The 23,892-nt window shown below is 41.8% G+C and overlaps 5 protein-coding genes and 1 pseudogene across 5 annotated transcripts; 3 read left to right on the top strand and 3 right to left on the bottom strand.

The window, feature by feature from the left end:
• Positions 1-3,017: 3,017 nt before the first annotated feature.
• LOC142107778 (heat shock protein 30C-like) lies at positions 3,018-3,803 on the bottom strand (annotated as a pseudogene).
• A 2,513-nt stretch (positions 3,804-6,316) lies between these two features.
• LOC142106686 (heat shock protein 30C-like) lies at positions 6,317-7,139 on the top strand. Its single transcript, XM_075189673.1, has one exon. It carries the CDS (start codon positions 6,495-6,497, stop codon positions 7,137-7,139), a length of 645 nt encoding a protein of 214 aa, XP_075045774.1. The 5' UTR covers positions 6,317-6,494.
• A 2,847-nt stretch (positions 7,140-9,986) lies between these two features.
• LOC142106685 (heat shock protein 30C-like) lies at positions 9,987-10,692 on the bottom strand. Its single transcript, XM_075189672.1, has one exon. It carries the CDS (start codon positions 10,632-10,634, stop codon positions 9,987-9,989), a length of 648 nt encoding a protein of 215 aa, XP_075045773.1. The 5' UTR covers positions 10,635-10,692.
• A 2,135-nt stretch (positions 10,693-12,827) lies between these two features.
• LOC142106684 (heat shock protein 30C-like) lies at positions 12,828-13,542 on the top strand. Its single transcript, XM_075189671.1, has one exon. The coding sequence runs from the start codon at positions 12,895-12,897 to the stop codon at positions 13,540-13,542; it is 648 nt and encodes a 215-aa protein (XP_075045772.1). The 5' UTR covers positions 12,828-12,894.
• Positions 13,543-19,082: 5,540 nt separating this feature from the next.
• LOC142107777 (heat shock protein 30C-like) lies at positions 19,083-19,966 on the bottom strand. Its single transcript, XM_075191395.1, has one exon. The coding sequence runs from the start codon at positions 19,848-19,850 to the stop codon at positions 19,203-19,205; it is 648 nt and encodes a 215-aa protein (XP_075047496.1). The 5' UTR covers positions 19,851-19,966; the 3' UTR covers positions 19,083-19,202.
• Positions 19,967-22,488: 2,522 nt separating this feature from the next.
• On the top strand, positions 22,489-23,339 carry LOC142107776 (heat shock protein 30C-like). The gene has a single exon (XM_075191393.1). It carries the CDS (start codon positions 22,667-22,669, stop codon positions 23,312-23,314), a length of 648 nt encoding a protein of 215 aa, XP_075047494.1. The 5' UTR covers positions 22,489-22,666; the 3' UTR covers positions 23,315-23,339.
• Positions 23,340-23,892: the final 553 nt, after the last annotated feature.

Genomic DNA, 23,892 nt, shown 5'->3' with positions numbered 1-23,892 from the left:
TCTCCTTTGATTTTGCTCCAGGCCCCTTGATGATATTGATAAAGTCTTACTGCTGCTTACACCATGTACTGGCTGGTTGGCTCAGTTGACTAATAGCCAGATTGCTGACTGTGATGGTGAAGGTCCCAGTTCAAATCCCTGGCACAGGCTTGACTGTCTTTCCCCCCTTGTCATCCTGCTCACTGGGCTGATTGTTGGGTTCCCTTCTGAAAGTAATGATGTATTAATTTGATTGTCTAGCATTGTTTAATAAACCTGGCTGTTGTATTACAGCAGCCAAACTATAAAAACACTAACTTTTTTTTACATACTTAACTTGCTACTATACTACTCTTTCCTCAACATTGTTACTACTCTTTTCTCAACATTGTTACATTCCTAACATTGATTACATTCCTAACATTGTTAGGAACTCTACTGTCAGTTGAACACTTTACTGATTGCCCACTAACTTATGCCCTCAGTGTGACTAAAGACAGAGCATCCTTCAGGTAAGTAGGAAGACTCTTCTCCATGTGACCAGTCAGGTGCATCAAACAATGTACAAAGGGGGATTTGAACCAGGACCTCAGCCACCTAATGTCAGCTACGCAGCTGACTACTAGTCATTTGAGCCAACATAGGCTGCAAGCAACTGTGGTGAGACTTTTCTTGATGTCTTCAACAAGCCAGGTGTAAAATCCAAAGTATAAAAGCATCAACTGTTTGGGGATGAGAACTAACACCTCAACCATCTCTACAAGCAGAGAACAAGGATACTAGTCCTCTGAGCCATTTAAGCTTATATAAGTGACTTTCTTTAGTGTCATAATTCATCCTGGTGCATCAGGCAAGGCAGTTAAAAATACACCTGTCTTGGGATTCAAACCTGAGTCTCTACCATTAGCTGTGAACAGAGAAGCTGGTTACAAGCCTACAGAGCCATCTTGCTTGCTAAGTAAGTGGAGAGATTATGCTCAATGTCATCAACCAGCCTGGAGCAACATCCAAGGTACTAACAGAATGCTGTCTGAGGGAACATAAACCAGGACTTCAACATCTCTGTTAGTAGAGCACATGGGTACTAGTCCAGTGACCCAGCACAGTATCTTTGGGAGGTAAGACTTTACTAAATGCCACCAAGCATGTGCAATATCCTAAGTACTAAAATGATACCTGTCAGCAGATTTAAACCTTGGACTCTACCACCACTGGCAGTGGCTTGGTGGGACAGCTCATGTAATTTTCTCAGAGTCACCAACCATCCTGGTGCAATATTCATGGTAGTAAGAGAGAACACACCTAGGGATTCAAGTAACAAGCTCCAACATCACAGCCAAATGAGTACCTGGCTTCTAGAGATCCACATCATAGCCAGGTAAGTACTGGGCTTCTAGGCAACTAAACCAGCTTATGCTGTCAGTGTTTCTGGATATTTTTCTCAATGTTATATCAACCAGCCTGGTGCAAAATTTAAATGCCTAAAAATGAAACCTGCCTTAGGACTCAAACCAGGAACGCTTCAATCGCTGTCAGTAGAGCACCAAGCCAGCTTGCTTGTTATGTTAGTACAGAGACTTTTCTCAATGCCATCAATGAGCCTAGCTTTTCAATGTCATCAGAGATTAGCGCAACATCCAAGATACTAAAAGGAAGTTTACCTGCAAAATCAAACCAGAGACTCTACTACTGCCTGTGAATTCAAACCTGGACATAGTTATCTTACTCCTTTCTGCTACTCAGCTGGTAGCTCTCTAATCCCCAGCAGAGGTATGGCTGTCTCAGCAAAAGTTCACTGAGTTGAATAAGGAGAACAAGGGTGCCCCAATTAAATGGGACCAGCCGCTACAACGAGAGACAAATTGAACACCTTGAACTCTTTGTCATGTTCCTCAAACAATTAATGAACGATTTTTGCAGTGTGGCAGGGCGCATTATCCTGCTGAAAGAGGCCGCTGCCATCAGGGATTACCGTTATCATGAAGGGACGTACATGGTCTGCAGCAATGTTTAAGTAGGTGGTACGTGTCAAAGTAGCATCCATATCAATGTCAGGACCCAAGGTTTCCCAGCAGACATAAACACATCTGAAGGTCTGTGCTGCACAGAATAAGAAAAATGTAAGTGTCTCTGCTCCTAATAGGAACAATAGACAATAATACTCAGTCTATAGATCACAAGGTATATACCTACTATAAGATATCAGTCACATGTATGAGAAAATGAAACTCTCAATTTATATAACAGCTGAAACAGCTCATATATAAAATGTGAATTATAAACATTGAGTTATTATGTAGGCATAAGACCAATGTGTCCTTAATTTTGGGAGAACCATCTTTCCAATTCTCCTCTTTATTTTCAAGAGCAGCAAATTGGCATATGGACAATTGTATTATTTTTCTTTATACTGAATTTCATTATGTGAATTGCAGTAATTGTTTTACGTCTGTTTATGCAGCGTGCTATGTAAATTAAATTTTCGCCACTAGGGGGCACTGTGCTACAATATACAAGTCCTCTAGTGCAAGGTTTTACAAAATACAGTTTTACGAAAGGAAAATGCATTTTTACTATAAGTTTATCCTCTACCTTCCCTATAAAGTTGTCTTATACCAATGTCATCAGGATTTTTTTATTTCAAATACCTTAAATATCCTTATATATTGTTATATGTGTCACTAATCCACAGATCATTAACTTTAATCACCTTTAAGTACACATTTAGTAACAAAGTATGTTACATTATACACAACATTGCTAACTAGATTCTGCTGTCAGTGTAGGAGACACATTAAGATAATTAGTGTTAACTAGTAAAATATTCTTTTTTAGCCATTTTCCAAAAAAAAAAACCTTCACCCAGTAATTAATTTTGGTTTGGAACATTAGAGAGACACAATCTAGTTTCTGGTTATCACAGATAATAAACAGGTTATAAATGACGACAGCTAATTACAGTTAAACTGTTTATTAAGAAAAAAATATAATTTTCCATTAAAAAGTCAAAAGATATTTAAAAACATAAACATAGAAATATAATGACACTGATTTATAGAAGAGTCCCATAATGTTATCAGGAAGAGATGGGACCATTCTCTGTGTTCTCCGCTCCCTGAATGTTCTGGGTCTCTGGGGGGATTCCTTGTCCTTCTCCTGGGGTCACAGTGATGGGAATGGGTCTCTGTGTTGCAGCTGGCAGTGCCAGGCGAGGAGCCTGGAAGTGGAGCTGCCCATCCTGGGAGAGGGAGCACAGCAGGTCCTCAGGACTCACATCTTCTGGGATCTCAGCTTCTCTCCTCTACTCTCTGTACTCATGGAAGTAGCTGCCATTCTCAGTCTCCTTCTTCTTGTCATGTTTTCCCATCACAATCAGTCTCCTTCCTTCTGTTGTCACTGTCAGCTCCTCAGGAGAACAGGGACTCACGTCCAGGGTGAGCTCATAGTTCTCCTTCCCCTGGTTGCCTGTCCTAGGAGACTTGTTCTCAGTTTCTGCAGAGTGTCTGCTCTGAGCTGCTCTTCTCATGTCCATGACCTGGGCCTGGAGCTGATCAGCCTGGGTGACCCACTGCATTCTCCTCTCCAGGTCCTTCCTCAGGCTCAGCAGGTCACCTTCCAGCTGGGCACAGATGAGGCGTGTAGCTGGCCAGAGGGTGAGTGCAGGCTGACTGCAGACACACAGAGGGCTGTGCGAGGACTGGAGGAGGCTGAGAGGAAACATCTTCTGATGATTGTCCTGGAGCTTCTGGTCACAGTTCAGCTGCAGACAATCTGCTTTCTTGCTGCTCAGTTCTGCAGCCAGTCCCAGCTCCGGCTCCTTTTATACTCACTGGTCCCAGTTCAGGTCTCTTCCTGACACTTCCATGTGTGCTCTGTATATGGTGTGAAGGGGAGGGGACTGTGTGTACACAATGAGTAATACATGAGGGGGAGGGGCTAGCAGCTTCTAGTATGTACTGGTGACATCACAGGTGGGCGGGGCCAAGGTGTCTCCTGGAGATTACTAGAGAAATCTTTACCCTGCAGCTGTTACAGTGATACTGACTGATACAAAGTAGCAAATTTATTTTTCTACTCTTGATTCTGTACACTGTTATCTGTACCTGTGTTTGCCATACACAATACTGAATTAAACATTGCACATTTTTCTATCTATAAATATCTTTGCTGGACATAACATTAGGATACATTGTAGATGTTATTGCTGTAGTAGTAAATAATGAAATAACTGCAAACACATTTTCTTGAATTTTCCTTTAGTCTGCGTAATTACTTTCATTTGTGTTTAAGCCCTTTGTGGTTGTTATGCATTATTAGTTATATTACACATACTGACGATTTGTTGTATTGTTAATGGGATTGACCACCTTGTTCATTTATGTATTTATTTATTTTACACTGGTAGCTTACTGTATATAATAATATCAAATTTTATTTATTTATTTTTTTAAATAAATAAAAAAAATATTATTATTCTTCTTATTATTATTATTATTATTAATAATAATAATAATAATAATAATAATAATAATAATAATAATAAATGGGACATTGGGTCTGAGGAAAGAAATGCAAAGAAATGCAGTAAATATGATCCTGGACAAGCCATGTTACAATGCAAGGGGTGAAAATTAGTTTATTACTTTGCACTTAAGGAAAATACTGGCTGATTTTCTTTAATTTTCAAAACCAAACTAAAAAATGACAGAATCTGAAGGACAGCACTGGGATGAAATGCACAATGTAATAAGAGGGAAACTGATGAAATGCACAGTGTGATGGTGAAGGGGCACAGTGTGATGGTGAAGGGGCACCGTGTGATGGTGAAAGGGCACAGTGTGATGGTGAAGGGGCACAGTGTGATGGTGAAGGGGCACAGTGTGATGGTGAAGGGGCACAGTGTGATGGTGAAGGGGCACAGTGTGATGGTGAAGGGGCACAGTGTGATGGTGAAAGGGCACAGTGTGATGGTGAAGGGGCACCGTGTGATGGTGAAAGGGCACAGTGTGATGGTGAAGGGGCACAGTGTGATGGTGAAGGGGCACAGTGTGATGGTGAAGGGGCACCGTGTGATGGTGAAAGGGCACAGTGTGATGGTGAAGGGGCACAGTGTGATAATGAAGGGGCATAGTGTGGTGATGAAGGGACACAGTGTGAGGATGAAGGGGCACAGTGTGATGGTAAAGAGACACAGTGTGGTGAAGCAGGAGCCCAGTGTGATGATGAAGGGGCACAGTGTGATGGTGAAGGGCCATAGTGTGAGGATGAAGGGGCACAGTGTGATGGTGAAGGGGCACAGTGTAGTGATGAAGGGGCACAGTGTGATTATGAAGGGGCATAGTGTGGTGATGAAGGGGCACAGTGTGATGGTGAAGGGGCACAGTGTGATGATGAAGGGGCACAGGGTGATGGTGAAGGGGCACAGTGTAGTGATGAAGGGGCACAGTGTGATTATGAAGGGGCATAGTGTGGTGATGAAGGGGCACAGTGTGATGATGAAGGGTCATAGTGTGGTAATGAAGGGGCACAGTGTGATGGTGAAGGGGCACAGTGTGGTGATGAAGGGGCACAGTGTGATGATGAAGGGGCACAGTGTGATTATGAAGGGGCATAGTGTGGTAATGAAGGGGCACAGTGTGATGGTGAAGGGGCACAGTGTAGTGATGAAGGGGCACAGTGTGATGATGAAGGGGCACAGTGTGGTGATGAAGGGGCACAGTGTGATGATGAAGGGGCACAGTGTGATTATGAAGGGGCATAGTGTGATGATGAAGGGGCACAGTGTGATGATGAAGGGGCACAGGGTGATGATGAAGAGACACAGTGTGATGGTAGAGGGTCCTTAATGTTTATTACATCATTTTAATGGGTGGTCAATCCCATTAACAATACAACAAATCGTCAGTATGTGTAATATAACTAATAATGCATAACAACCACAAAGGACTTAAACACAAATGAAAGTAATTACGCAGACTAAAGGAAAATTCAAGAAAATGTGTTTGCAGTTATTTCATTATTTACTACTACAGCAATAACATCTACAATGTATCCTAATGTTATGTCCAGCAAAGATATTTATAGATAGAAAAATGTGCAATGTTTAATTCAGTATTGTGTATGGCAAACACAGGTACAGATAACAGTGTACAGAATCAAGAGTAGAAAAATTAATTTGCTACTTTGTATCAGTCAGTATCACTGTAACAGCTGCAGGATAAAGATTTCTCTAGTAATCTCCAGGAGACACCTTGGTCCCGCCCACCTGTGATGTCACCAGTACATACTAGAAGCTGTTAGCCCCTCCCCCTCATGTATTACTCATTGTGTACACACAGTCCCCTCCCCTTCACACCATATACAGAGCACACATGGAAGTGTCAGGAAGAGACCAGAACTGGGACCAGTGAGTATAAAAGGAGCCGGAGCTGGGACTGGCTGCAGAACTGAGCAGCAAGAAAGCAGATTGTCTGCAGCTGAACTGTGACCAGAAGCTCCAGGACAATCATCAGAAGATGTTTCCTCTCAGCCTCCTCCAGTCCTCGCACAGCCCTCTGTGTGTCTGCAGTCAGCCTGCACTCACCCTCTGGCCAGCTACACGCCTCATCTGTGCCCAGCTGGAAGGTGACCTGCTGAGCCTGAGGAAGGACCTGGAGAGGAGAATGCAGCGGGTCACCCAGGCTGATCAGCTCCAGGCCCAGGTCATGGACATGAGGAGAAGAGCAGCTCAGAGCAGACACTCTGTAGACACTGAGAACAAGTCTCCCAGGACAGGCAACCAGGGGAAGGAGAACTATGAGCTCACCCTGGACGTGAGTCCCTGTTCTCCTGAGGAGCTGACAGTGACAACAGAAGGAAGGAGACTGATTGTGATGGGAAAACATGACAAGAAGGAGACTGAGAATGGCAGCTACTTCCATGAGTACAGAGAGTGGAGGAGAGAAGCTGAACTCCCAGAAGATGTGAGTCCTGAGGACGTGCTGTGCTCCCTCTCCCAGGATGGGCAGCTCCACTTCCAGGCTCCTCGCCTGGCACTGCCAGCTGCAAAACAGAGACCCATTCCCATCACTGTGACCCCAGGAGAAGGACAAGGAATCTCCCCAGAGACCCAGAACATCCAGGGAGCAGAGGACACGGAGAATGGTCCCATCTCTTCCTGATAACATTATGGGACTGTTCTATAAATCAGTGTCATTATATTTCTATGTTCATGATTTTAAATAACTTTTGACTTTTTATTGGAAAATTATATTTTTTTCTTAATAAACAGTTTAACTGTAATTAGCCGTCTTCATTTGTATAAACTGTGAAACAGGAGAAATTAGATCCCTCTAATGTTCCAAACTCAAAGCTAATCATAGGTCATAGATTTTTAATGGGGGAATAGGGCTAAAATAACATTTTACAAGTTAACGCTAATTACCTTAATGTGTCTCCTAAACTGACAGCAGAATCTAGTTAGCAATGTTGTGTATAATGTAACATGTTGTTTCAAAAAATGTACCTAAAAGTGATTGAAGTTAATGATCAGTGGTTTATCTACACTGCAAAATATAAGGATATTTAAACTAAAATGACCACAATGACCTTGATTTAGAGGGAAGAGAGAAGTCTCATACTAAAAAAAATATTATTATTTTCTTTTAACATGTTATTGAAGAAAAAAACAAACACAGAGTCCTACACAGAGGATGGGAAAATATAGTGGAAAACATCACAATACAAATATTATCAAGTGAAAAACAATGATGATGCTGGTTTTAACTATATAATATAAATATATTAACGTTATTTCTGGAGCACCAGAAGGGTTTGTATATTGCAGTACAGTGTCTCTACCATTAGCTGTGAACAGAGAAGCTGGTTACAAGTCTACAGAGCCATCTTGCTTGCTAAGTAAGTGGGGAGATTATGCTCAATGTCATCAACCAGCCGGGAGCAACATCCAAGGTAATAACAGAATGCTGTCTGAGGGAACATAAACCAGGACTTCAACATCTCTGTTAGTAGAGCACATGGGTACTGGTCCAGTGACCCAGCACAGTATCTTTGGGAGGTAAGACTTTACTAAATGCCACCAAGCATGAGCAATATCCTAAGTACTAAAATGATACCTGTCTGCAGATTCACACCTTGGACTCTACCACCACTGGCAGTGGCTTGGTGGGACAGCTCATGTAATTTTCTGAGTCACCAACCATACTGGTGCAACATTCATGGTAGTAAGAGAGAACACACCTAGGGATTCAAGTAACAAGCTCCAACATCACAGCCAAATGAGTACCTGGCTTCTAGAGATCCACATCATAGCCAGGTAAGTACTGGGCTTCTAGGCAACTAAACCAGCTTATGCTGTCAGTGTTTCTGGATATTTTTCTCAATGTTATATCAACCAGCCTGGTGCAAAATTTAAATGCCTAAAAATGAAACCTGCCTTAGGACTCAAACCAGGAACGCTTCAATCGCTGTCAGTAGAGCACCAAGCCAGCTTGCTTGTTATGTTAGTACAGAGACTTTTCTCAATGCCATCAATGAGCCTACCTTCTCAATGTCATCAGAGATTAGCGCAACATCCAAGATACTAAAAGGAAGTTTACCTGCAAAATCAAACCAGAGCCTCTACTACTGCCTGTGAATTCAAACCTGGACAGAGTTATCTTACTCCTTTCTGCTACTCAGCTGGTAGCTCTCTAATCCCCAGCAGAGGTATGGCTGTCTCAGCAAAAGTTCACTGAGATGAATAAAGAGAACAAGGATGCCCCAATTAAATGGGACCAGCTGCTACAACGAGAGACAAATTGAACACCTTGAACTCTTTGTCATGTTCCTCAAACAATTAATGAACGATTTTTGCAGTGTGGCAGGGCGCATTATCCTGCTGAAAGAGGCCGCTGCCATCAGGGATTACCGTTATCATGAAGGGACGTACATGGTCTGCAGCAATGTTTAAGTAGGTGGTACGTGTCAAAGTAGCATCCATATCAATGTCAGGACCCAAGGTTTCCCAGCAGACATAAACACATCTGAAGGTCTGTGCTGCACAGAATAAGAAAAATGTAAGTGTCTCTGCTCCTAATAGGAACAATAGACAATAATACTCAGTCTATAGATCACAAGGTATATACCTACTATAAGATATCAGTCACATGTATGAGAAAATGAATCTCTCAATTTATAGAACAGCTGAAACAGCTCATATATAAAATGCGAATTATAAACATTGAGTTATTATGTAGGCATAAGACCAATGTGTCCTGAATTTTGGGAGAACCATCTTTCCATTTCTCCTCTTTATTTTCGAACAAATTGGCCTATGGACCATTGTAATCTTTTTCTTTATACTGAATTTCATTATGTGAATTGCAATAATTGTTTTATGTCTGTTTATGCAGAGTGCTATGTAAATTTAATTTTCGCCACTAGGGGGCACTGTGCTACAATATACAAGTTCTCTAGTGCAAGGTTTTACAAAATACAGTTTTAAGAAAGGAAAATGCATTTTTACTATAAGTTTATCCTCTACCTTCCCTATAAAGTTGTCTTATACCAATGTCATCAGGATTTTTTTATTTCAAATACTTTAAATATCCTTATATATTGTTATATGTGTCACTAATCCACAGATCATTAACTTTAAACACCTTTAAGTACACATTTAGAAACAAAATATGTTACATTATACACAACATTGCGAACTAGATTCTGCTGTCAGTGTAGGAGACACATTAAGATAATTAGTGTTAACTAGTAAAATATTCTTTTTTTAGCCATTTTCCAAAAAAAAAAAAACCTTCACCCAGTAATTAATTTTGGTTTGGAACATTAGAGGGACACAATCTAGTTTCTGGTTATCACAGATAATAAACAGTTTATAAATGACGACAGCTAATTACAGTTAAACTGTTTATTAAGAAAAAACATAATTTTCCATTAAAAAGTCAAGATATTTAAAAACATAAACATAGAAATATAATGACACTGATTTATAGAACAGTCCCATAATGTTATCAGGAAGAGATGGGACCATTCTCTGTGTCCTCCACTCCCTGGATGTTCTGGGTCTCTGGGGGGATTCCTTGTCCTTCTCCTGGGGTCACAGTGATGGGAATGGGTCTTTGTGTTGCAGCTGGCAGTGCCAGGCGAGGAGCCTGGAAGTGGAGCTGCCCATCCTGGGAGAGGGAGCACAGCAGGTCCTCAGGACTCACATCTTCTGGGAGTTCAGCTTCTCTCCTCCACTCTCTGTACTCATGGAAGTAGCTGCCATTCTCAGTCTCCTTCTTCTTGTCATGTTTTCCCATCACAATCAGTCTCCTTCCTTCTGTTGTCACTGTCAGCTCCTCAGGAGAACAGGGACTCACGTCCAGGGTGAGCTCATAGTTCTCCTTCCCCTGGTTGCCTGTCCTGGGAGACTTGTTCTCAGTGTCTGCAGAGTGTCTGCTCTGAGCTGCTCTTCTCCTCATGTCCATGACCTGGACCAGGAGCTGATCAGCCTGGGTGACCCGCTGCATTCTCCTCTCCAGGTCCTTCCTCAGGCTCAGCAGGTCACCTTCCAGCTGGCCACAGATGAGGCGTGTAGCTGGCCAGAGGATGAGTGCAGGCTGACTGCAGACACACAGAGGGCTGTGCGAGGACTGGAGGAGGCTGAGAGGAAACATCTTCTGATGATTGTCCTGGAGCTTCTGGTCACAGTTCAGCTGCAGACAATCTGCTTTCTTGCTGCTCAGTTCTGCAGCCAGTCCCAGCTCCGGCTTCTTTTATACTCACTGGTCCCAGTTCTGGTCTCTTCCTGACACTTCCATGTGTGCTCTGTATATGGTGTGAAGGGGAGGGGACTGTGTGTACACAATGAGTAATACATGAGGGGGAGGGGCTAGCAGCTTCTAGTATGTACTGGTGACATCACAGGTGGGCGGTGCCAAGGTGTCTCCTGGAAATTACTAGAGAAATCTTTACCCTGCAGCTGTTACAGTGATACTGACTGATACAAAGTAGCAAATTTATTTTTCTACTCTTGATTCTGTACCTGTGTTTGCCATACACAATACTGAATTAAACATTGCACATTTTTCTATCTATAAATATCGTTGCTGGACATAACATTAGGATACATTGTAGTTGTTATTGCTGTAGTAGTAAATAATGAAATAACTGCAAACACATTTTCTTTAATTTTCCCTTAGTCTGCATAATTACTTTCATTTGTGTTTCTTTGTGGTTGTTATGCATTATTAGTTATATTACACATACTGACGATTTGTTGTATTGTTAATGGGATTGACCACCTTGTTCATTTATGTATTTATTTATTTTACACTGGTAGCTTACTGTATATAATAATATCAATTTTTTTTTATTTTTTTTTCAAATAAATAAAAAAAATATTATTATTATTCTTATTATTAATAATAATAATAATAATAATAATAATAATAATAATAATAAATGGGACATTGGGTCTGAGGAAAGAAATGCAAAGAAATGCAGTAAATATGATCCTGGACAAGCCATGTTACAATGCAAGGGGTGAAAATTAGTTTATTACTTTGCACTTAAGGAAAATACTGGCTGATTTTCTTTAATTTTCAAAACCAAACTTAAAAATGACAGAATCTGAAGGACAGCACTGGAATGAAATGCACAGTGTAATAAGAGGGAAACTGATGAAATGCACACAGTGTGATGGTGAAGGGGCACAGTGTGATGGTGAAGGGGCACCGTGTGATGGTGAAAGGGCACAGTGTGATGGTGAAGGGGCACAGTGTGATGGTGAAGGGGCACAGTGTGATGGTGAAGGGGCACTGTGTGATGGTGAAGGGGCACCGTGTGATGGTTAAAGGGCACAGTGTGATGGTGAAGGGGCACAGTGTGATGATGAAGGGGCATAGTGTGGTGATGAAGGGACACAGTGTGAGGATGAAGGGGCACAGTGTGATGGTAAAGAGACACAGTGTGATGATGAAGGGGCACAGTGTGATGGTGAAGGGCCATAGTGTGAGGATGAAGGGGCACAGTGTGGTAATGAAGGGGCACAGTGTGATGGTGAAGGGGCACAGTGTGATGGTGAAGGGGCACAGTGTGATGGTGAAGGGGCACAGTGTGATGGTGAAGGGGCACAGTGTGATGATGAAGGGGCACAGGGTGATGATGAAGAGACACAGTGTGATGGTGAAGGGTCCTTAATGTTTATTACATTATTTTAACACCACTACTTAAAAAATGGGAAACTTGATAATTCTTTTGTCTTAGGGGTGCCTTGATAAAATAATGGAGGCATTATGGAGACCCTAAGGATGGCTCGAACTGAGAAAGTTTGGAAACCACTGGCTTAAACAATTGCTAGAGGCAATTGCCAAGAACTATTTTGTTTTGGCTATTTCCGTATTTACTAATACAACAGAAACACAGCAATGTGTTCTAATGTCAGAGAATAAAATATTCTTTATGCTAATTTGTATACATAACACATCCCCAGCAAATTATATATATATATAGGAAAATGTGCAATGTTACATTCAGCATTGTTTATGGCAAACACAAGTACAGATGACAGTGTATAGAAATAACAGTGGAAAAATTCAATACTTTGTATCAGTCAGTATCACTGTAACAGCTGCAGGATAAAGATTTCTCTAGTAATTTCCAGGAGACACCTTGGCACCGCCCACCTGTGATGTCACCAGTACATACTAGAAGCTGCTAGCCCCACCCCCTCATGTATTACTCATTGTGTACACACAGTCCCCTCCCCTTCACACCATATACAGAGCACACATGGAAGTGTCAGGAAGGGACCAGAACTGGGACCAGTGAGTATAAAAGGAGCCAGAGATGGGGCTGGCTGCAGTACTGAGCAGCAAGAAAGCAGATTGTCTGCAGCTGAACTGTGACCAGAAGCTCCAGGACAATCATCAGAAGATGTTTCCTCTCAGCCTCCTCCAGTCCTCGCACAGCCCTCTGTGTGTCTGCTGTCAGCCTGCACTCACCCTCTGGCCAGCTACACGCCTCATCTGTGGCCAGCTGGAAGGTGACCTGCTGAGCCTGAGGAAGGACCTGGAGAAGAGAATGCAGCGGGTCACCCAGGCTGATCAGCTCCAGGCCCAGGTCATGGACATGAGGAGAAGAGCAGCTCAGAGCAGACACTCTGCAGACACTGAGAACAAGTCTCCCAGGAGAGGCAACCAGGGGAAGGAGAACTATGAGCTCACCCTGGACGTGAGTCCCTGTTCTCCTGAGGAGCTGACAGTGACAACAGAAGGAAGGAGACTGATTGTGATGGGAAAACATGACAAGAAGAAGGAGACTGAGAATGGCAGCTACTTCCATGAGTACAGAGAGTGGAGGAGAGAAGCTGAGCTCCCAGAAGATGTGAGTCCTGAGGACCTGCTGTGCTCCCTCTCCCAGGATGGGCAGCTCCACTTCCAGGCTCCTCGCCTGGCACTGCCAGCTGCAACACAGAGACCCATTCCCATCACTGTGACCCCAGGAGAAGGACAAGGAATCCCCCCAGAGACCCAGAACATCCAGGGAGCGGAGAACACAGAGAATGGTCTCATCTCTTCCTGATAACATTATGGGACTGTTCTATAAATCAGTGTCATTATATTTCTATGTATATGTTTTTAAATAACTTTTGACTTTTTATTGGGATATTATATTTTCTCTTAATAAACAGTTTAACTGTAATTTGTTCTCTTCATTTGTATAAACTGTGAAACAGGAAAAATTAGATCCCTCTAATGTTCCAAACTCAAAGCTAATCATAGGTCATAGATTTTTAATGGGGGAATAGGGCTAAAATAACATTTTACAAGTTAACCCTAATTACCTTAATGGGTCTCCTAAACTGACAGCAGAATCTAGTTAGCAATGTTGTGTATAATGTAACATGTTGTTTCAAAAAATGTACCTAAAAGTGATTGAAGTTAATGATCAGTGGTTTATCTACACTGCAAAATATAAGGATATTTAAACTAAAATGACCACAATGACCTTGATTTAGAGGGAAGAGAGAAGTCTCATACTAAAAAAAATATTATTATTTTCTTTTAACATGTTATTGAAGAAAAAAACAAACACAGAGTCCTACACAGAGGATGGGAAAATATAGTGGAAAACATTACAATACAAATATTATCAAGTGAAAAACAATGATGATGCTGGTTTTAACTATATAATATAAATATATTAACGTTATTTCTGGAGCACCATAAGGGTTTGTATATTGCAGTACAGTGCCCCCTAGTAGAAAGTGGTTGGACCCCAGGGACCCAAATTAGTTTAGGTGGGAGATTTAAAGATTAAATTTCCCTACCAAAATTTACTGGCGCTTGGTTGGAGTAGTCTATGGACAGCAGAGGTAAAAATACCCCCAGACCACTGAAGTCAATGAAAAGCATGAGCCCAACTTGTCCTTAAAACAAGATAATTAGTGTGGCTGGCTAATGAGGACAGGGCACTGCCCTCATGTTGTGTTAAATTGTACATAAAGGGGCTTGTAGCCCATGTAAAGGGTGTAGAATATCACTATCTCTAATGTGTGTAACAGCCCTAATAAGAGCTATTGAACAATAAACATCTTCACTGCTAAAGATCCTGCTTTGTTCCTGTGACCAACAGATTAGAGCAATGAAAAACACTAAATGTGAACCTTGAACTTTTGTTTGACCATTGCTAGTCAGAATTATGGTGACACATAAAAATGAAACCAGCATTACCAAACTTTACCAGTAGAGGGCACTGGTAACAAACATTTTAGTATAAATGATACTACCAAACCTAAAATGTAAATTGACTCATGTAAAAGCAAATGGAATAATATAAACATTAAGGGCTTGTTAACACTAGTTCATTGCACAGTGGTAAAAGGCTGAGTATCACCAAACGGTACTTGTTAGTTCTACCTGTAGCATTTGGCATGTTCCAAATATTTCATCCATTACCTGTTCCTCATCATTAGGACCATTTCCAGAGAGTTAAATTTGTTTTACAGTAACTGACTGTATCAATCCATCTATCATCATCATCATCATCATCATTTATTTATATAGCGCCACTAATTCCGCAGCGCTGTACAGAGAACTCATTCACATCAGTCCCTGCCCCATTGGAGCTTACAGTCTAAATTCCCTGATATAGATACACACTCACAGAGACAGACAGGGAGAGACTAGGGTCAATTTTGATAGCAGCCAATTAACCTACCAGTATGTTTTTGGAGTGCGAGAGGAAATCAGAGCACCCAGAGGAAACCCACGCAAACACAGGGAGATCATACAAACTCCACACAGGTAACTATAATACACAAGTGATGCCAAAGCAGCAATCCCACATACAACGTTTTTGTTTTTTTTAAATAGCATGTTAAGTACTTTATAAGCATGCATCTTTTCTCTTAGCTTTCCTCCTACAAATCCTTATATCCTTTTCAAAATCAATTTGGAGGGCAACAAGTATGACTGCCTGTCACACACACACAGGCTCACAGTTCTCAGCATGTCATGTGATAGTAGAGGGGGGGGAGGATTTTACAGTGCAACCAGAGCTCAGAGGGGCGTTCCAAGCCTTCCAATTCACTACATCATGTGCCATGTGGCTGTGGTTACCATGGCAGTCACATGACACTGTATAGAATTTTAAATCATTAATAGAAACCTGAAGAAACAAACCAAGGAAAATGGTAATGACCGAGATGTTCTTTTAGCCTGCCACAATGATTTATGTTAAAAAACAACCCTAATTTTTTCATGGGTTTTCTGCTTTAATACCAATAACTCCTGTAAATAATATCTGTATAAATTGTAACTTCTGATATCATTGTGTTATAATCTGTGACTTCTTATGTCATCATCTCAGTGTTCATCAGGACAATATATGTACTTTACTGTAAATTATTAGGGATATTAGAAGTCACCTGGGATAGCTGTATAAAATAATTCTGCTTTTAGTGGGTCATAGAACTTCTGTAATATTTACATCATAAGTGTATTATATATAAATGTGCAGCATCCACAACCTCATAATTCCACTCAAATAGCATCAATAAGTAAATTAAGCATCTAGCTTAATTTAATTATTGTGGATTCTCTAAACTTATGTGGAGTTTGTATGTTCTCCCCATGTTTTCATGGATTTCCTCCGGGTGCTCCGGTTTCCTCTCACACTCCAAAAACATACTGGTAGGTTAATTGGCTTTAAATAAAAATGGTCTCTAATGTGTGTTTGGAAAAGTAGACTGTAGTCTCCAATGGGGCTGGGACTGTTTTTAATAATTACATATTATGTCAGCGTTATGTTATATGATCGTTATATAAATAATAATAATAATAATCTCTCACTGCATGTTATAATTACCCATTGACACATACATATACTAATACATTTTATAGATCATTGCATATCAAAAAAGCAGAAGAAAGTTATAAACCAGGAGCTGGATGTCACCACAGTTACCACTTGAGGGTTGCAGTTTGACATAGACCAAAGATTTGACACCTCGCCGTGGGGAAAGTTTAATGAATTCCGGCCATCTGAGGACATCCATACATCCACCCGTGTTCACCAACACCTAGCCGCGACTAGTCAAACGGGTTATGGTCATAGTCAATCATTGTGTATCGATTGAACAATTTTTATTTCTCTTTATAGTTGTTATTCAGTAATTTTTGAAGAATTTCACATCTAACCAATTTCGATCTCTTAATACGGATGGTTCAGCCATGATACATGCATCATAATCATGGCTTCCGGGCACCCTACATATCTGGAGAAACTTCATCATGTGCTTCTCCACTGCTTGGATCTCGTCTCTGTCGCAGGTTTGTTTCCGCACTTCTATACGACCTGAAAGGAAGAAGAGTTGTCCACTACGATTAAGAGAAAAAAACAACATGCTTTGCGCAACAAAACCGTGTGCTACACCGACCTTTGGAAGCCTTGGCTGGGCTTTGGTCCCATGTTACGAGGTCCATATACCGTCTCCCTTCTGACAGGAAAGTGTCGACCGAATACGTGGCCGCTTGTCTCTCTGGTTCAGGGGATTGCTCATCCTGAGACGTCACTCTGTAGCTGGACTGGTTCTAAAAAAGAATAGATATGTTTACGATCAAGGTAAATGTCAAAACCATATATCAGATACAAGATTTCCAACCTAATGCCTGGATTAATGTAAATCTCTTGCAATTTCTCACCTTTGAATGCAGCCAGTCTTTTCCTTTTCAAAAGCCATTAAAAAATTGCAGATCTTGGTGATTTGAAGGATACCATCTCAAACTTAACATGGGCAAAACTGAACTCATTGTCTTCCCTCCGTCAAATGTTTTCTCCTCTCCCGTCCTCTCTATCACCGTTGATAACACCGATATCTCCTCTGTTCCCCAACGCCACTACCTGGGTGTCATACTTAACTCCTCCCTCTCCTTCACCCCTTACATTCAATCTCTAGCCCAGTCTTGTCGCTTGCAGCTCCACAACATCACCTGTAACAGACCATCCTCTCCCAGGATGGAGCCAAAACTATTATCCACTCACTGATCATTTCTCATCTCGACTACTGCAACCTTCTCCTTACTGGCCTCCCCCACTCCCATCTCGCTCCTCTTACATCTATACTTAATGCTGCAGCTAGACTCATGTTCCTCTCTCGCAGCTCCACATCTGCCTCCCCTCTCTGCCAAACCTTACACTGGTTCCCTTCCTTTACAGAATCCTCTTCAAACTCCTCACCCTCACGTACAAGGCCATCTCCAACTCCCCTGCTCCTTACATCTTCAACCTCATCTCCATACATACTCCGTCCCCTCTCCAGTCAGCCAAAGACCGTCGCCTTTCCTAGTCTCTGGTAACCACATCTCACTCCCTTATCCAAGATTTCTCTCATGCTGCCCTCACCACTGGAACGATCTCCCTCATTATATCAGACTATCCCCTAGCCTGTATAGCTTCAAACGGTCATTGAAAACCCACCTGTTTAGAAGAGCCTACCAGTCCACCACTGCCTTAGGACTCAAACCAGGAACACTTCTATCGCTGTCAGTAGAGCACCAAGCTACTAGTCCACCAAACCAGTTTGCTTGTTATGTTAGTACAGAGACTTTTCTCAATGGCATCAATGAGCCTAGCTTCTCAATGTCATCAGAGACTAGCGCAACATCCAAGATACTAAATGGAAGTTTACCTGCAAAATCAAACCAGAGCCTCTACTACTGCCTGTGTATTCAAACCTGGACAGTTATCTTACTCCTTTCTGCTACTCAGCTAATAACTCTCCAATCAGGGGCCATATTTTCCATTGGGCACGATGGGCAGGGCTCTTAACTCAGTCTATAGATCACAAGGTATATACCTACTATAAGATATCAGTCACATGTATAAGTAAATGAATCTCTCAATTTATATAACAGCTGAAACAGCTCATATATAAAATGTGAATTAAAAACATTGCGTTATTATGTAGGCATAAAACCAATGTGTCCTTAATTTTGGGAGAACCATCTTTCCATTTCTCCTCTTTATTTTCGAACAAATTGGCCTATGGACCATTGTAATCTTTGTCTTTATACTGAATTTCATTATGTGAATTGCAATAATTGTTTTATGTCTATTTATGCAGAGTGCTATGTAAATTAAATTTTCGCCACTAGGGGGCACTGTGCTACAATATACAAGTCCTCTAGTGCAAGGTTTTACAAAATACAGTTTTAAGAAAGGAAAATGCATTTTTACTATAAGTTTATCCTCTACCTTCCCTGTAAAGTTGTCTTATACCAATGTCATCAGGATTTTTTTATTTCAAATACTTTAAATATCCTTATATATTGTTGTATGTGTCACTAATCCCAAGATCATTAACTTTAATCACCTTTAAGTACACATTTAGAAAAAAAATATGTTACATTATACACAACATTGCGAACTAGATTCTGCTGTCAGTGTAGGAGACACATTAAGATAATTAGTGTTAACTAGTAAAATATTCTTTTTAAGCCATTTTCCCAAAAAAAAAAAACCTTCACCCAGTAATTAATTTTGGTTTGGAACATTAGAGGGACACAATCTAGTTTCTGGTTATCACAGATAATAAACAGGTTATAAATGACGACAGCTAATTACAGTTAAACTGTTTATTAAGAAAAAACATAATTTTCCATTAAAAAGTCAAAAGATATTTAAAAACATAAACATAGAAATATAATGACACTGATTTATAGAACAGTCCCATAATGTTATCAGGAAGAGATGGGACCATTCTCTGTGTCCTCCGCTCCCTGGATGTTCTGGGTCTCTGGGGGGATTCCTTGTCCTTCTCCTGGGGTCACAGTGATGGGAATGGGTCTCTGTGTTGCAGCTGGCAGTGCCAGGCGAGGAGCCTGGAAGTGGAGCTGCCCATCCTGGGAGAGGGAGCACAGCAGGTCCTCAGGACTCACATCTTCTGGGAGTTCAGCTTCTCTCCTCCACTCTCTGTACTCATGGAAGTAGCTGCCATTCTCAGTCTCCTTCTTCTTGTCATGTTTTCCCATCACAATCAGTCTCCTTCCTTCTGTTGTCACTGTCAGCTCCTCAGGAGAACAGGGACTCACGTCCAGGGTGAGCTCATAGTTCTCCTTCCCCTGGTTGCCTGTCCTGGGAGACTTGTTCTCAGTGTCTGCAGAGTGTCTGCTCTGAGCTGCTCTTCTCCTCATGTCCATGACCTGGGCCAGGAGCTGATCAGCCTGGGTGACCCGCTGCATTCTCTTCTCCAGGTCCTTCCTCAGGCTCAGCAGGTCACCTTCCAGCTGGGCACAGATGAGGCGTGTAGCTGGCCAGAGGGTGAGTGCAGGCTGACTGCAGACACACAGAGGGCTGTGCGAGGACTGGAGGAGGCTGAGAGGAAACATCTTCTGATGATTGTCCTGGAGCTTCTGGTCACAGTTCAGCTGCAGACAATCTGCTTTCTTGCTGCTCAGTACTGCAGCCAGTCCCAGCTTCGGCTCCTTTTATACTCACTGGTCCCAGTTCTGGTCCCTTCCTGACACTTCCATGTGTGCTCTGTATATGGTGTGAAGGGGAGGGGACTGTGTGTACACAATGAGTAATACATGAGGGGGAGGGGCTAGCAGCTTCTAGTATGTACTGGTGACATCACAGGTGGGCGGGGCCAAGGTGTCTCCTGGAGATTACTAGAGAAATCTTTACCCTGCAGCTGTTACAGTGATACTGACTGATACAAAGTAGCAAATTTATTTTTCTACTCTTGATTCTGTACACTGTTATCTGTACCTGTGTTTGCCATACACAATACTGAATTGAACATTTTTCTATCTATAAATATCTTTCCTGGACATAACATTAGGATACTTTGTAGATGTTATTGCTGTAGTAGTAAATAATGAAATAACTGCAAACACATTTTCTTGAATTTTCCCACAGTCTGCGTAATTACTTTCATTTGTGTTTAAGCCCTTTGTGGTTGTTATGCATTATTAGTTATATTACACATACTGACGATTTGTTGTATTGTTAATGGGATTGACCACCTTGTTCATTTATGTATTTATTTATTTTACACTGGTAGCTTACTGTATATAATAATATCACATTTTATTTATTTATTTTTAAAATAAATAAAAAGAATATTATTATTCTTATTATTAATAATAATAATAATAATAATAATAATAATAATAAATGGGACATTGGGTCTGAGGAAAGAAATGCAAAGAAATGCAGTAAATATGATCCTGGACAAGCCATGTTACAATGCAAGGGGTGAAAATTAGTTTATTACTTTGCACTTAAGAAAAATGCTGGCTGATTTTCTTTAATTTTCAAAACCAAACTAAAAAATGACAGAATCTGAAGGACAGCACTGGGATGAAATGCACAGTGTAATAAGAGGGAAACTGATGAAATGCACAGTGTGATGGTGAAGGGGCACAGTGTGATGGTGAAGGGGCACCGTGTGATGGTGAAAGGGCACAGTGTGATGGTGAAGGGGCACAGTGTCATGGTGAAGGGGCACAGTGTGATGGTGAAGGGGCACCGTGTGATGGTTAAAGGGCACAGTGTGATGGTGAAGGGGCACAGTGTGATGATGAAGGGGCATAGTGTGGTGATGAAGGGACACAGTGTGAGGATGAAGGGGCAAAGTGTGATGGTAAAGAGACACAGTGTGATGATGAAGGGGCACAGTGTGATGGTGAAGGGCCATAGTGTGAGGATGAAGGGGCATAGTGTGAGGATGAAGGGGCATAGTGTGGTAATGAAGGGGCACAGTGTGATGATGAAGGGGCACAGGGTGATGATGAAGGGGCATAGTGTGGTGATGAAGGGACACAGTGTGAGGATGAAGGGGCACAGTGTGATGGTGAAGGGGCACCGTGTGATGGTTAAAGGGCACAGTGTGATGGTGAAGGGGCATAGTGTGATGATGAAGGGACACAGTGTGAGGATGAAGGGGCAAAGTGTGATGGTAAAGAGACACAGTGTGATGATGAAGGGGCACAGTGTGATGGTGAAGGGCCATAGTGTGAGGATGAAGGGGCATAGTGTGAGGATGAAGGGGCATAGTGTGGTAATGAAGGGGCACAGTGTGATGATGAAGGGGCACAGGGTGATGATGAAGGGGCATAGTGTGGTGATGAAGGGACACAGTGTGAGGATGAAGGGGCACAGTGTGATGGTAAAGAGACACAGTGTGATGATGAAGGGCCATAGTGTGATGGTGAAGGGGCACAGTGTGATGGTGAAGGGGCACAGTGTGATGGTGAAGGGCCATAGTGTGAGGATGAAGGGCCATAGTGTGAGGATGAAGGGGCATAGTGTGGTAATGAAGGGGCACAGTGTGATGATGAAGGGGCACAGGGTGATGATGAAGAGACACAGTGTGATGGTGAAGGGTCCTTAATGTTTATTACATTATTTTAACACCACTACTTAAAAAATGGGAAACTTGATAATTCTTTTGTCTTAGGGGTGCCTTGATAAAATAATGGAGGCATTATGGAGACCCTAAGGATGGCTCGAACTGAGAAAGTTTGGAAACCACTGGCTTAAACAATTGCTAGAGGCAATTGCCAAGAACTATTTTGTTTTGGCTATTTCCGTATTTACTAATACAACAGAAACACAGCAATGTGTTCTAATGTCAGAGAATAAAATATTCTTTATGCTAATTTGTATACATAACATATCCCCAGCAAATTATATATATATTGTAAAGCGCTACGGAATATGTTGGCGCTATATAAATAAATGATGATGATGATGATGATGATATATATATATATAGAAAAATGTGCAATGTTACATTCAGCATTGTTTATGGCAAACACAAGTACAGATGACAGTGTATAGAAATAACAGTGGAAAAATTCAATACTTTGTATCAGTCAGTATCACTGTAACAGCTGCAGGATAAAGATTTCTCTAGTAATTTCCAGGAGACACCTTGGCACCGCCCACCTGTGATGTCACCAGTACATACTAGAAGCTGCTAGCCCCTCCCCCTCATGTATTACTCATTGTGTACACACAGTCCCCTCCCCTTCACACCATATACAGAGCACACATGGAAGTGTCAGGAAGAGACCAGAACTGGGACCAGTGAGTATAAAAGGAGCCGGAGCTGGGACTGGCTGCAGTACTGAGCAGCAACAAAGCAGATTGTCTGCAGCTGAACTGTGACCAGAAGCTCCAGGACAATCATCAGAAGATGTTTCCTCTCAGCCTCCTCCAGTCCTCGCACAGCCCTCTGTGTGTCTGCTGTCAGCCTGCACTCACCCTCTGGCCAGCTACACGCCTCATCTGTGCCCAGCTGGAAGGTGACCTGCTGAGCCTGAGTAAGGACCTGGAGAAGAGAATGCAGCGGGTCACCCAGGCTGATCAGCTCCAGGCCCAGGTCATGGACATGAGGAGAAGAGCAGCTCAGAGCAGACACTCTGCAGACACTGAGAACAAGTCTCCCAGGACAGGCAACCAGGGGAAGGAGAACTATGAGCTCACCCTGGACGTGAGTCCCTGTTCTCCTGAGGAGCTGACAGTGACAACAGAAGGAAGGAGACTGATTGTGATGGGAAAACATGACAAGAAGAAGGAGACTGAGAATGGCAGCTACTTCCATGAGTACAGAGAGTGGAGGAGAGAAGCTGAGATCCCAGAAGATGTGAGTCCTGAGGACGTGCTGTGCTCCCTCTCCCAGGATGGGCAGCTCCACTTCCAGGCTCCTCGCCTGGCACTGCCAGCTGCAACACAGAGACCCATTCCCATCACTGTGACCCCAGGAGAAGGACAAGGAATCCCCCCAGAGACCCAGAACATCCAGGGAGCGCAGGACACAGAGAATGGTCCCATCTCTTCCTGATAACATTATGGGACTGTTCTATAAATCAGTGTCATTATATTTCTATGTTCATGATTTTAAATAACTTTTGACTTTTTATTGGAAAATTATATTTTTTTCTTAATAAACAGTTTAACTGTAATTAGCCGTCTTCATTTGTATAAACTGTGAAACAGGAGAAATTAGATCCCTCTAATGTTCCAAACTCAAAGCTAATCATAGGTCATAGATTTTTAATGGGGGAATAGGGCTAAAATAACATTTTACAAGTTAACCCTAATTACCTTAATGGGTCTCCTAAACTGACAGCAGAATCTAGTTAGCAATGTTGTGTATAATGTAACATGTTGTTTCAAAAAATGTACCTAAAAGTGATTGAAGTTAATGATCAGTGGTTTATCTACACTGCAAAATATAAGGATATTTAAACTAAAATGACCACAATGACCTTGATTTAGAGGGAAGAGAGAAGTCTCATACTAAAAAAAATATTATTATTTTCTTTTAACATGTTATTGAAGAAAAAAACAAACACAGAATCCTACACAGAGGATGGGAAAATATAGTGGAAAACATCACAATACAAATATTATCAAGTG

The sequence above is a fragment of the Mixophyes fleayi genome, chromosome 11, assembly GCF_038048845.1.
Source record: "Mixophyes fleayi isolate aMixFle1 chromosome 11, aMixFle1.hap1, whole genome shotgun sequence".
Lineage (NCBI taxonomy): Eukaryota > Metazoa > Chordata > Amphibia > Anura > Limnodynastidae > Mixophyes > Mixophyes fleayi.
Note: the sequence above shows the minus strand (reverse complement) of the source record. Positions and strands in the feature narration are given on the sequence as shown.